Here is a 13495-nt window from a genome sequence, read left to right as displayed (position 1 = left end):
AATTTATTTGTCGATATAACGAAATCAGTGTAGCCGTCCCTACTGAATAAAAAAAAATAACGAAATCAGTGGTTAATTTTCTAGTTCGGCAGATTGGCAACGGGTGTCAATGTGCGTGACATTCTGTCGTCCTCCTGAACGATGACAAGTAGCAGCGCGACTGACAAGACAAGTACAGGGGTCGACACGGCTGCCCACAACAAAAAGCTACTAGAGAAAATGTACTTATGGTGGTGCAATTTGCAGTGGTAGAGATGTGTTTTACTGGATTCAAGTACCAGCAAGGTAAATATTTATACATATTTTTACACATATCAATTGGAATATGTTTTATCTTCGAAATCACAACCATTTTTAGCATAAAACACAAGAAATTTTCTAAAAAAATACATATTTTTGTGACTGCTTTGTTGTATCTAAAATGGTTGTACGGTTCCTATAATCGTCGTATTGTGTTTCAATATTGGGGCCCTTTCCATAGTAAGTTTGTAGACTGAAATTTCAGCCTGTCAGCTGTTTTCATTGTATAGCAGTTTTCGAGCAGCTATCTGAGGGAGTATAATATACAGGTGGGCCCATCCCAAGGTGTATGAGTTTAGAAGGGGAATTTAGACATGGCACCTTAGTCCACAAACTGGTACAAACATCATGTGCAATGTGAAAGTAAGTTCAAATAATTATTTTTAAAAAGATGTACATGTAAAGTAATTATCTCTCCTAGTTTTTTTTCTACAGCCAACCAAAAAAAGGCAATTTTTTATGTAAACTTTACGGGAATATTGATCTCGAGTTTGAACATACCGAACAATCCGTCATTTTATAGTGCTTTAATTAAAGTTGAAAGAATTCGATGGTATCAAAAGCTATTCGAAAAGATTACCAGTAATTATTAGTAATCAGTAATTAAGATAATCAGTAATTAATAAGTAATTACGAATAGTCCCATCGATCAAAATCAGTCAAACCCATTCGTGGGCCGCATTTGACCCGCGGGCCGGACTTACCCGACCGCTGTTCTAAACGAAAGATTAATGAAATCCAGAATTGCGCTGGTTTCTTATTTATTGCCTCGCTGCAGGACTGTAAACAGCCCACGACGGTCCTCCGCTGAGACGGGAGGTTATTGGAGAGGCCTTTGCAAGCCATCCTCGTAAAACCATAAACGAAACAAAAAATAAAAATAAATCATCTGTTCTACGCAACAAATTGTCAATCAAAAGAAGAACAGTATCGGACCAATCGATTCAGACCCACACAAAGGACAAGGATTAACGTTTGAAAGCTCGGGACATAGAACTGCTAAACCCTCTCATCGGATGACTGACTGATCGTATAACGAAACACCCGTATTGCGCACGATGAGGTCTGAACCCGCGGCTTCGAGATAGTAGCACTTCAGGAGTTGTGCTAGAAAGGCATGATGGTGCGCCAGTACCGTAGCAACTGCACGATCTACTAGAACGCTGGAAAGACGCGCGAGTGATCGGGTGGTGGCCAGATTCTTCAACCTGAGTATTATGAATGTGGACAGTCCGCACCTTGAGAGCACCGATGACGAAAAGGAGGCCTTTTATATGCAGCTAGAGAGGGAATACGACAACTGCCCAAAATATGATGTGAAGATCGTTCTAGGAGACTTGCTCGGGTGGAAAAGGAGAAGGCATACACACCAACAATCGGAAGTTTTAGCGTTCACCAGCTGACAAACGACAACCCTACTACAAAGATAGAGCTATTTACAGGCGAGTACAAATGTGTAAATGTGCTCGTTCACTTTCCGCCAACGCGCTCAGTTTGATCTGCTCGCAGGGGCGTGCTGATATCGGTGTCTCGCTTGCACTGCTGCACCACACGAAATCCTCAGTACAGCTCAAGGATCCGCAGCGAGCAGCCACGTGTGTGTCAGCTTCCTGACCGCTTGGTGTTATCATTTTGTGAAGTGTTCAAGTTCAAGTGTTAGCTCTGTAATGGGATGGGATCCGAAGCCCTCCGAGGGATAACATAGGCTCTCCCATCCAACTCCTATTCCGACACGTCCTCGTCGTGCAGAGTGGTAACATGTGTCACCACATATCCAAGCTTGGGTACACGGGCTAGATCCAACCCCTTGGGCGGATGGTGGCATATGGCGAACCAGGAGGGGGGTGGGTATCCCGGGAAACTGGGTGCCTGAACGTCGGGGGGCAACCCGACGCAAAATAAAACGGCCACGTGGGCGCAGGGCCAGTCACCCAGTCTCACGTAACAACTGACTACAGAAAGCATCAGAAGGATACGAAACGGACTTAACGATACCGACCCAACGCAATGCCCCTGGAACTGGCAGACGAAGGCGCGAGACCGTGAGCGGTTTCGGACACTCCAGAGGCAGGCCAAGACCGCAAAGCGGTTGTAGCGCCGGATAAGAAGAAGAAGAAGAAGTGTTCAAGTGTTGTGCACATTGAAATGAAGCTGCGCGAATGATTCGTAATGTATGTTTTGTAGATCGCGCAGCCTCATTTCATACTTTTTTTAACAACGTGTGCAACCGGATCTACGCAGATATTCAGCCACTTCAACCTTTGCACCATAGGAGCGATCGATTTTAAATGTTAAATATTGTGTGTCAACGTACGTGAATGTGTGAAATCATGTAATTTAACAGTTTCAATAAAGTGATGAAAAAAGAAAGATCTAAGCGTGTTTGTGTTTTTGTTTGGAGAATCTCTCCGTGGTGAACAACCAACGGAGTCAGGCCACCCCAAGGCTCAACCTGGACCGGTTGAAGTGTGCTGATGTGGCAGAGAGGTACGCGACAACGCTTGGGAAGCGTTGCTTAAATTATTGCTTAAAAACAATAAGTCTGCTGGCAGTGATGAGGCGGGAGTCGAAATGCATCGGCTGATTGTGAAAGCCTGTGAACAAGAGGAACTACCGGATGAGTGGAAACTGGGTGTCATTCATCCAGTCTACAAAAAGGACGACAGGCTGGATTGCTCGAATTTTCGAGCCATCACTATCCTCAATGCCGCCTACAAGATCCTGTCCCAGATCCTGTTATGCAGACTTGCGCCCCTTGCTACAAATTTTGTCAGCAGCTACCAAGCTGGGTTTGTTGGCGACAAATCCACCACCGACCAAGTTTTTACGTTGCGGCTAATCCTCCAGAAGTGCCGAGAACGCTAAAATCCCAACGCACCACCTGTTCATCGTCTTCAAGGCGGTCTACGACACCATATACAGAAGTGAGTTATGGGACATCATGCAGCGGTACGACTTCTCTGGGAGGTTGATCCGGCTGTTACCCAATGAGACATTTTGGACCTAGCTTGAAGAAAAATTCGGCTGTATTGCTTTATCTTTTACACCGCACCTGCTTGCACACATTCGCGAGCGTTGAAATATACTCTCCTGATTTTATGTTCTCGCGAATTGCCTGCTGCTGTAAGAATGTATGAGTGAATGTGCAGCGTTTTTCTCTATACTTACTCTTCTCTCCCCTCGTTCGTACTACCTTCTTCCATCAATTCGATGCGCGATTCGACCGCGCAGTAACATTTGTCAGGTTCCGTCGCAATGAAAGACTGTACGAAAATATACACGACATTTTCATTTAGCTTTGATGGTCCACACGGAACCCCGATACCCCAAACACCACCGGCAAATTTCAAATTTTTAGATATTGACAGTGACGGTAAGTGCGCTCCCCCCTCTACTCATTATTAGATTATATTTAAACCTCTTGCTACATCTCCTCCCCATTCTCCCTCTCTTAGAACTCATACAAATAAAATTCGTGAGAGAAGGAGGAGAGAGGCAGGAGCATCCGCTTTTTGCTCTCGCTCAAAAAATAAGTCTAAAATTGTCTGCCTTTGGGTACAAGTATGGGTACTGAGATAGGACCCCATCTCAGATCCATAGTTTTACCCAAGCAGTTCAAGGTGAGAGTTTCGAACTTTACATTGGAGGATTTCGAATCTCACAGGCCCAAGGAAACATTTTGGACCTAGCTTGAACAAAAACTAGGCTGTCTTGCTCTATCTTCTATACCGCACCTGCTTGCACTCATTCGCGAGCGTTTTAATATACTGTCCCGATTTCATGTTCTCGCGAATTGCCTGCTGCTGTAAGAATGTATGAGTGAATGTGTAGCGTTTTTCTCTGTGCTTCCTCTTCTCCCCCCTCGTTCGTACTCCCTTCTTCCATCGATCCGATGCGCGATTCCTGATTCGACCGCGCAATAACATTTGTAAGGTTCCGCCGCAATGAGATACTGTACGGAAATATACAAGACATTTTCTTTAAGCATCCGTGGTCCACACGGAACGCCGATGAACCAAACACCACCCGCCACTGTCAAATTCTCGATATTGGCGGTGACTGGTGAATGTATCCCTCCCCTCCCTCATAAACTTTAATTCACTTACTTCTCATCTCCTTCCCTTTCCCCTTCTCCTAGAACTCATACAAATGGAATTCTAGAGAGAAGTGGAGAAGAGGGGAGGAATCAGCTTTTAGCTCTCTCTCTCAAAAAATAAGTCCAAAATTGTCTGCCTTTGGGTACCAGTTTGGGTACTGAGATAGGGCCCCATCTCAGGTCCATAGTTTTACCCATTCATCGCGTTTTGGACGTTTGGGGGGGTCTGAGACAAGGTGACGGACTCTCATGTCTGCTCTTCAACATCGCTCTGGAAGGTGTCATTCGAGGCGCGGGGCTAGACCACGACATCCGTGACACCATCCTCTACCTGTCTCTCCAATTTCTTGGCTTCGCGGATGACATCGACATCATCGGCAGGACAACAGCAAGAATTGGATTGAGAATCAATGCGATGAAGACGAAGTACCTGTTTGCCGGTGACTCAGACTATCAGGGAAGCAGTGTATTAGATGACTGCGACAATCTCGAGATAGTAGAGTAGTTTTGCTATCTCGGGACTATCGTTACTTCGGACTACGACATCAGCAGCGAGATCCGGAAACGCATTATGAAGGGGAATCGTGCATACTATGGACTTCATCGACTGCTGAGATCCAGAAGACTTCGAACCCGCACGAAATGTGAGATATATTGCACATTGATTCGCCCGGTGGTTCTCTATGGACACGAGTCCTGAACCATCCGAGCGGAGGATGCAAACGCTCTGGGCGTGTTTGAGCGACGCATCCTCCAGACCATCTTTGGCGCTGTGTTCAAGCATGGAGTGTGGAGGAGAAGGATGAACCACGGGGTTGCTGAGCTGTACGGCGAACCAAGCATCCCGGCGGTGGCGAAGGCTGGCAGGATACGATGGCTGAGGCAGTTTATGAGGATTGCGGTCTCATGCCCCACCAAGAAGATGTTCGACAGCGATCCCCAGTTCGGCTCGAGGAGCAGGGCACACAGCGAGCTCTATGGCTAGATCAGGTGAAGCGAGACCTGTCGGAAATCGGGTGTCTACATGGAAGGGAGGCTGCATCAAAGGACCAAGCATCCTGGAGAACAATTGTTATTGATTGGATGTTTGTTTACGATGCATCTAGCTCTTACTATAATCAAATAACGTTATTTTCGGCAGTCCATTTTCAATAGCTACGCCTGAATGAACTGCGATAGAAGGCTGTTTTATTTAAATTTCATAATCTTTTTTCATTTATAAATATTCTGATCCATTGTCTGCTCTAGTGATGGGCGGGTTGACCCGAACCTATCGGGTCGGAGCCATCCGTAAGCGACCCGGAGTCGTTCGGGTCGACCCGAAATGTACAAGTTGGTTCAGTGGGTACAACTAATCCTGTAGGTGCGAGAAAGCATAAGGTCCGACTCCGACCCGTTGGTGCAACGAGTTCGGGTCGGGTCGGGCCGCGCTAGGTTCGATACCCGATACGAACTCGCTGCACCAACGGGTTAGAGTCGCTGCACCCACGGGTCAAACTGAACTTACCGTGGGTCGACCTGCCCATCACATTAAATATGTATATATATATATATATATATATATATATATATATATATATATATATATATATATATATATATATACATATACATATATATATATATATATATATATATATATATATATATTTACCTCTGATACCCCCTACTACCGGTCGACCACCACCATCCACCATTGAAGTTCAATCTCAACATTGATACTCCTACCGCCCAACTACCATCTAATGTTGCGGAAAGGCGGCTCAATTTTAGTCGTATTAATTTGCCTAAGCTCGAGAGATTGATCTCACAATATGACGAATCTTTTGACTGCTCGAACTTTTTTCAGTGTCGGACAAATCAATAGGACCACTTATCAATTTATTATTCACTTATCATATTTCATGACTTAAAGTTAATCAATCTTTACCATACTTTCATGAAAGCACTATTAGAATGTTTACTTTAAGAATGTTTTAAAGTTTGGTGAAAAGTTGAGAAACAAAAAAGTTATGATAAGAAATGTAAAAATTACCCAAAAATCATGCGCCAAAATAATAGGACCAGTTTAGAAAATTTTAAAATAGTTATCATTTATTATTATTAAATAACATTTTTCGATGTTATTGAGTTGTCGGATAACTTAACTTAAATTAGTGAAATAATGCGTATACATTTTTTTTTGTAGAAACGCTTAGCGCAGTGGCAATTCGCTGTGTCTTTAATTAACATGCTCTAATTTACTAATGCGAGAATATTACGGCACTCGCTTGAGGGTTTTGAGTTCCCTTTGCACGGAGAGACGAAATAGTGGTGAGTACCTTCGGCTGTGGGTATAAAAGCGCGTCACAGCGCTGGATCGCTTACACTGTATTCTTAGCCGTTGCCTAGAACACTTCACACGATCAATTAGTTCGTGTATTTTTGGGTGCACTACTTCAAGCGCTTGATTGAAGGAATTCCAACGATGGGCCGTAGTGCACACTCCACACAACAACAGCGTTTCGATATCAAACCTTTGTCCGCTGCTAGGTACTCCCAGCGAAAAATCGCGGAAATACTTGGCCGATCCAAAACATTTGTGTATAACGCGCTGCATAGCACGGGCACGAAAATACCAACGGGTCGGCCACGCAAGACAACCGCTAGGGATGATGCTCGGATGACGCGATTGTGCAAGGCTGATCCTTTCAAATCGGCCAGGACAATTAGAGACGAGCAGCAACTTTCCGTAAGTGATCGGACAGTGCAGCGTCACCTATTTGAAAACAACCTGGTCGGCCGGAATCCCCGCAAAGTTCCGTTGCTTCGACGGTGCCACATTCAAGCCCCGTTGCAGTTTGCTCGAGAGCACTACGACTGGGCAGGTGAAAACCTGAACAAGTGGCGAAATGTACTGTGGTCGAACGAGTCCAAACCAGTCCGGACGAATGGTCGGAACTTGGTAGGTTCGGATGGGAAACTCTTTGTGCGTCGTCCAAAGAATACCGCCTACCGGCCACAGTACACTTTAAAAACCGTGAAGCACAGCGGAGGCAACATAATGGTTTAGGCATGTTTCTCTTGGTACGGTGTCGGTCCTATCTTTTGGATAAAAGATATCATGGACCAACAGCGATACTTAAACATCATCCAAACTGTCATGCTGCCTCATGCAGAGTGGGAGATGCCATTGAAATTGCAATTCATGCATGACAACGATCCAAAACATACCGCAAAAGCGGTTAAAAAATGGTTTGTTGATCAAAAAATTGACGTCATGAATTGGCCTGCACAATCGCCTGACCTGAATCCGATCGAGAACCTGTGGAAGATTGTTAAAGCTAAGCTTCCACCGGCAGGTTCTCGAACTAAAGAGAAACTGTGAAAGCATATAGAGAATGCTTGGTACAGCATTCCGCCATCGACTTGTAAAAGTTTGGTGGAATCCATGCCTAAAAGGATGCGAGCTGTCATCCGGAACAAAGGGCATGAAACAAAATATTAAATGCTACCAAGTTAGCCCAGGATAAGGCTGTTTTGTTATTTTCTTTAGTTTTTCAAATGTACGGGCTGGCCACATTGCGAATTAAAAGCCGGAGTTGTTGATAAATGATAAATGGTTAAAATATTAAAATTTTCTATACTGGTCCTATTATTTTGGCGCAAGATTTTTGGGTTTTTTAAATATTTCTTATCATAACTTTTTTGTTTGTTAACTTATCAACAAACTTTAAAAGCAGACTTTAAGCCAACATCCGAAAAGTGCTTTCATGAAAATTTGGTAAATATTGATTCACTTTAGGCAATGAAATGTGGTAAGTGAATAAAACATTATTAATTGGTCCTATTGATTTGTCCGACACTGTAACTCTTGATCATGCTGTCGATGATTTCTCTCAGTTTATGCGAACGGCACTTAACGAATGCGTCCCCGTCAAAAAGCCGCATCGAGGTCCGGCCTGGGGTGACCGCACACTACGTACATTGAAAAGAGCGAAACGTGCTGCATATCGTAACTCGCGTGATCAAAGGTGTCCCGCTTTGCGGGTTTACCACAATAGCGTCCACGCACTTTATCGACGTTATAACAGAATCTTCCACCGCAGGTACGTAATATAGAAAAAAAAGCTGCGCGTGCATGCTCAACACTTCTGGACCTACGCAAACAATAAGCGCAAATCTTCCGGTTTCCCAGGTTTGATCCGCTACAAGGGGAACCGAGCTTGCACACTCCCAGATATGTGCGTATTGTTTGCTACACGTATTGAGGACACTTTTGTTTCTGAAAACATGCACCCCGAGGCTCTTCATGTTGCACTTAATAACACACCCGCAGATGCACTTCGTCCCATGCTTCCGGTCATTAATACCTCGTCAATCACCTGCGCCATAGACCGCCTAAAGATGTCCTACACCGCCGGCCCTGATGGCATCCCGGCAGTGATCCTGAAAAAGTGCACTGCGTCGATTGCTCCGATACTAGTAAAAATCTTCGAGGAATCACTACGTTCATGCACCTTTCCTGTCTCCTGGAAGGTCTCATGGTTAACACCAATCCATAAGAAAGGCTGCAAGAATGAGGCTTCTAACTATCGCGGCATTACATCGCTAGGGGCCATTGCAAAAGTGCTTGAGCTGCTTGTTTATGAACCGTTACTGGCCTCTACCCGCAATTACATCAGCCCGGATCAGCACGGAGTTGTCCCTAACAGATCAACAACCACAAACCTTACGCAATTCGTCAGTAGCTGCCATAAATCCATTGATGCTCGCCTTCAAGTAGATGTCATTTACACCGATTTAAAAGCCGCCTTCGATAGGATATCTCACGTCATATTAATAGCAAAACTCGACAGACTTGGCCTCTCAGATCCCCTAGTTGCTTGGCTGAGATCATACCTAATGGGCCGCACTTATTCCGTTAGGATGGGGCCCCATTTATCTAGATCCCTCCGTGCTTCTTCTGGCGTCCCTCAAGGCAGCAATCTGGGACCTTTACTATTTGTCCTATATATAAATGATGCTCTTAAGCAATACGGCCTTTTTGGACCGTTACTCCTGAATAAAAAAAAAAAATGATGTCTCCACGATCCTTCCTGCAGATAATCACCTGCTCTATGCGGACGGCATCAAAATCTTTCGGCAAATCCAGGGACCAGACGACCATCGCATACTCCAGGCTTCACTAGAAGAATTCGATAACTGGTGCACGCGAAACTCCTTAACCATTTGTGTTGATAAGTGTGTTACCATCACCATCAACCGTTCGCGCTCTCCAGTGCATTTCGACTACACGCTAAACGGGCAAACTTTGCAGAGAGTCGATTGTGTCAAGGACTTGGGTTTTTTCGTCGACGCGAGACTCACGTTTGAGCAACACCTTGATCACGTTGTGACAAGATGCAGTCAATTGTTAGGTTTAGTCGTTAACATGACTCGCGAGCTCTCTGACCCAATCTGCACTAAAACTCTTTATTGTGCTCTTATTCGATCAGTGCTGGAGTATGGCAGCGTTGTGTGGTGGCCCTCCTCTGCTCGGGGGGTTGCGCGCTTGGAGTCCATCCAGCGTAAGGCTACCCGTTTCGCGCTCCGTTCATGGGGCAGCAACAACGACTACACAACAAGGTGTTTGTTGCTCGGGTTACCCCAACTCGACGACCGAATACGAAATGCTAGGCTGGCTTTTATCGTTGGGCTTCTCAATGGTAGCATCGATTGTCCGGTTTTGCTCTCGTCGATACAGCTGTACGTGCCTGCAAGAACTCTCCGCCCTCGGGCGATGCTGGCCATCCCAGAGACAAGGACCGCCTTCGCCTCCCGAGACCCGTTTTTGCGTATATGTCTTGCTCTGAATGCGGAATCTGATGCGTATGAGCCCGGCATGACGATGGCAAATGTGTTGAGTCGCATTAATTTACTTCACGCCTCTCGCCAGAATCTTTAGTGTACTTGTAATTGTTATTGTTGTTATTATTGTGTTATTGTAAAGCGTGTGACTATTTATGTTATATTCCTATTGTACCCTTACATATATCGAGAGGGCTTATGAGGTCTGTCGATCATTTAATAAATATACAAATATATACAAAAATCGTTCAGATGTTACATTAAACTTAATTTAATAATAATATTCTAACTTCTAATCATCAGCCGGCTTCGCAAAGCAATGAACACATTAAACTTTAAAGTTCATTTTGGTTTAACCGAGTTCATTTATTTTACATGCCTGATAAAATAAGCAGAAAAAATCGAGCATTATGATTAAACTACTGTTAACTTGCATAGCATACGCTCTTGACGATAGTTTGTTTAACGATGACCTAGGACCAGTCGTTAAATTTAACAAATGAACTCCAATGCCAAATTCTAGCTATTTTTAACGACTCTGGTTAATTTTTAACAATTTCTTTCGCGAGGTTGGCTATTAGCCTACCATGCCAAATCCGAGCAATTTTTAACAACTCTGGTTCATTATTAACTATTGTTAATTTTTAATCAATCCTTTCGCGATGCCGGCTTTTGTTTCTGGGCGTAACTTCATCGGATTTATCTATCTGCTTCCTTACAAAATTTTACCATACATGATCTAGTGGACCATACATGCTTGGTAATAAATGTTGTAAATAAAGGCGCCCAGCATAAAAACACGTTTTATTTGGTTTGTACTTTGTATTTGTTTAAAAAAGTGTTTTCAATTAATTTGTTACATGAATAAAACAGCCGAGTAGATGAGAGGTGCGAAACCACCGTCTCATCACCGAGTTGAAACTATATATAGTTTTCTGTTCCCTTCGCAACACAGGGTTTTCTAGATTTATATTGACAAGTTTAGCGTATTTTTTGTTTTATTGTTCGAGCATATAATTGACTCAACAGTATTGCCGCACATGTCAACGCCTACTTTCGAACAAAATAATGAACTCACTGAAAGAGTCAATTCGAACAAACCCTCAACTCGCTGCATTTGTCAATATAATATTCGAAAATCCTGTAATAACCACAGTTTAAGATGGGAAAGAAGTCTTAAGATTGAAAATCGAATTATCCTATTTTGCATACCCATTGTTTCTATTAAAAAGAAAAAAATAGCTCCCAATTGTTCAACATCAATACAATACATTTAAGAAACTTTACAAAATTATCATATCATCTTTCGTAGCCCTGTACAGTCATTTAAATTATGCCTTACAAATCAATTTACTCATTTCTAGAGTATTTTGAAAATGTGTTCAGTTTTCATCTCTTTAATTTATTATTTTTCAAGGTTGAACTATTTTTAACAAAATGTTCCAAATCGAAATTATTGCATCTGCAACAGATTCTCAATACAGGAGATAGATGTAAGATATAACTTGAGATAGAAAATGTTATTTAGCCGAAAGCAATGGATTTTATTTATTTTTCAATGATAACCGTTACATACACATCGATGAATCGTGTGAATGACTTTTGAAATAAAATCAATGAATTGTAGAAAAAAATTTTAGTATAAATACACGATATTATCGATATCTATTCTTCAAGTTCGTTTGTAAATTATGTATTGAAAGATATTCGACATTCGATTTTTTCGAATTACACCATGCTTGTCATTTTTTTCAGTCGCAAATGCAGTCATGTTTCGGGGGTCTCCTATATCAAGCTTTTTTTAAATTATGTAATGTTATCACACATACTGTGTTCAAATTTTTAACACAGGACTAATAAATTTTCTCCTGATTGATTGCGTTAAAGAAAATTATAGTTAAAAAAGAGTCCAACAATAGCTACAGTTTAAAACAAGGCCAGCTACAAAATCTATTCCCGTTAATTAATAATTGACCAATAAAACAAAAAAAAACTAACGAATAAAATAACAACATAACAAGAAAATAAAATAAATCATAACATAAACAGTAACAAATATCGTCTAACTATAAAAATATAAAACATAAACGAAATTCAAAAGCACAAACTAATTGAACGAAATCAAAAACCGTTAAAAAAAATCGTGTTCATGTTGGATGAGAATGAAGCAAATAATGTGATGGCGTCTATTCAAAATAGCAACTCAACCCGTACCTGTTGTATCTTTCCTAGTAGAATAAAGAGGTGATTCACGCATAGCATCTGCAAGATCTTCGCGTAATTGTGATTCTACTGGACCTAACGATGATAACAACTCGGTGCCCAGGTTTTCGTGATGTCGAAATTCGTTCATATTCATTATTCGTGGACTTTGCTCAAAACCATCTACTGATTTTGCAATATTGCCGTCGTTTAAGAAATCCGGGAATGAAATCAGAAATATAAGGATATTATTAAAAACCCAGGCTATATAAAATTTGAAAAGTGTTATTAAATGCATATTACAACATGATCCAGATTCAATTAGAACAGGAACCAAAGGCCTCATACCTCCAACTGAAGGCATATTCATTGGATGGGATCGTTGCAGTATCCGGTTCAACATGGCACCGCTACTACCGCTGGTATTGGTACCTATTTCTACTGCTTCTGCGTCAATAGAGGTCAACGGGGAACTAAAACAATATAATAAAAAAAAGAAAATTGATTGAAATTGTCAATTATATATATACTTGCATAGGTACATACATAGGTAAAATCATTATAAAAGATTGTGATAAAATACAGTCTGTTCCCGAGTTACGCGGTTTATGCGTTCCCGACGTTCCCGTAACTCGAATATCCGCGTAAGTCGAATTTCCCTTTTTTTGACTAAAATACTATTGATTGCTCGGAGTTTTTTAATTTAATTTAGTACTTTTATACACTTTATCATTTATCTGATATGATTCGTACAGAAAATTCTAATATTTCAGGCTTTTAAGCGGTTTCAATTTGTTTGCGGTTTTGTGCAATTTCTACCGAACTTGAAGCAAATTGTACTGATTTGACATTAAATCTGTCAAATTTCAAAAACCGCGTATCTCCGAATCCGCGTAAGTCGAGAACCGTGTAACTCGAGAACAGACTGTATAAGAATTTTGTAAGTTTACGTTTATTATAAACGTTTAGCGTTTTATAATATCAACCAAAAGAGAAGTTAATGCAATTATCTAAATATCTATTATGAAAAGATACGCAATTATCTCTACCACAAAATTTTTTGTCGTA

General features: G+C 42.0%; 1 protein-coding gene across 11 annotated transcripts in view; it reads right to left on the bottom strand.

The window, feature by feature from the left end:
* The window catches only part of LOC120905753 (breast carcinoma-amplified sequence 3 homolog), a 165624-nt gene that overhangs the window by 118601 nt on the left and 33528 nt on the right, over window positions 1-13495 (bottom strand). For 8 of the 11 annotated variants that reach the window (XM_040316829.1, XM_040316834.1, XM_040316832.1 and 5 more), the window contains 2 exons: window positions 12731-12900; window positions 12440-12613 (listed from right to left, as the gene is read on the bottom strand). In XM_040316829.1, the coding sequence (XP_040172763.1) occupies window positions 12440-12613; window positions 12731-12900 (344 nt within the window). The remainder of the gene's footprint in view (window positions 1-12439; window positions 12614-12730; window positions 12901-13495) is intronic. The other 3 variants (XM_040316825.1, XM_040316826.1, XM_040316827.1) reach the window with 3 other exon arrangements.

This window comes from Anopheles arabiensis, chromosome X (assembly GCF_016920715.1).
Source record: "Anopheles arabiensis isolate DONGOLA chromosome X, AaraD3, whole genome shotgun sequence".
Taxonomy (NCBI): domain Eukaryota; kingdom Metazoa; phylum Arthropoda; class Insecta; order Diptera; family Culicidae; genus Anopheles; species Anopheles arabiensis.
Note: the sequence above shows the minus strand (reverse complement) of the source record. Positions and strands in the feature narration are given on the sequence as shown.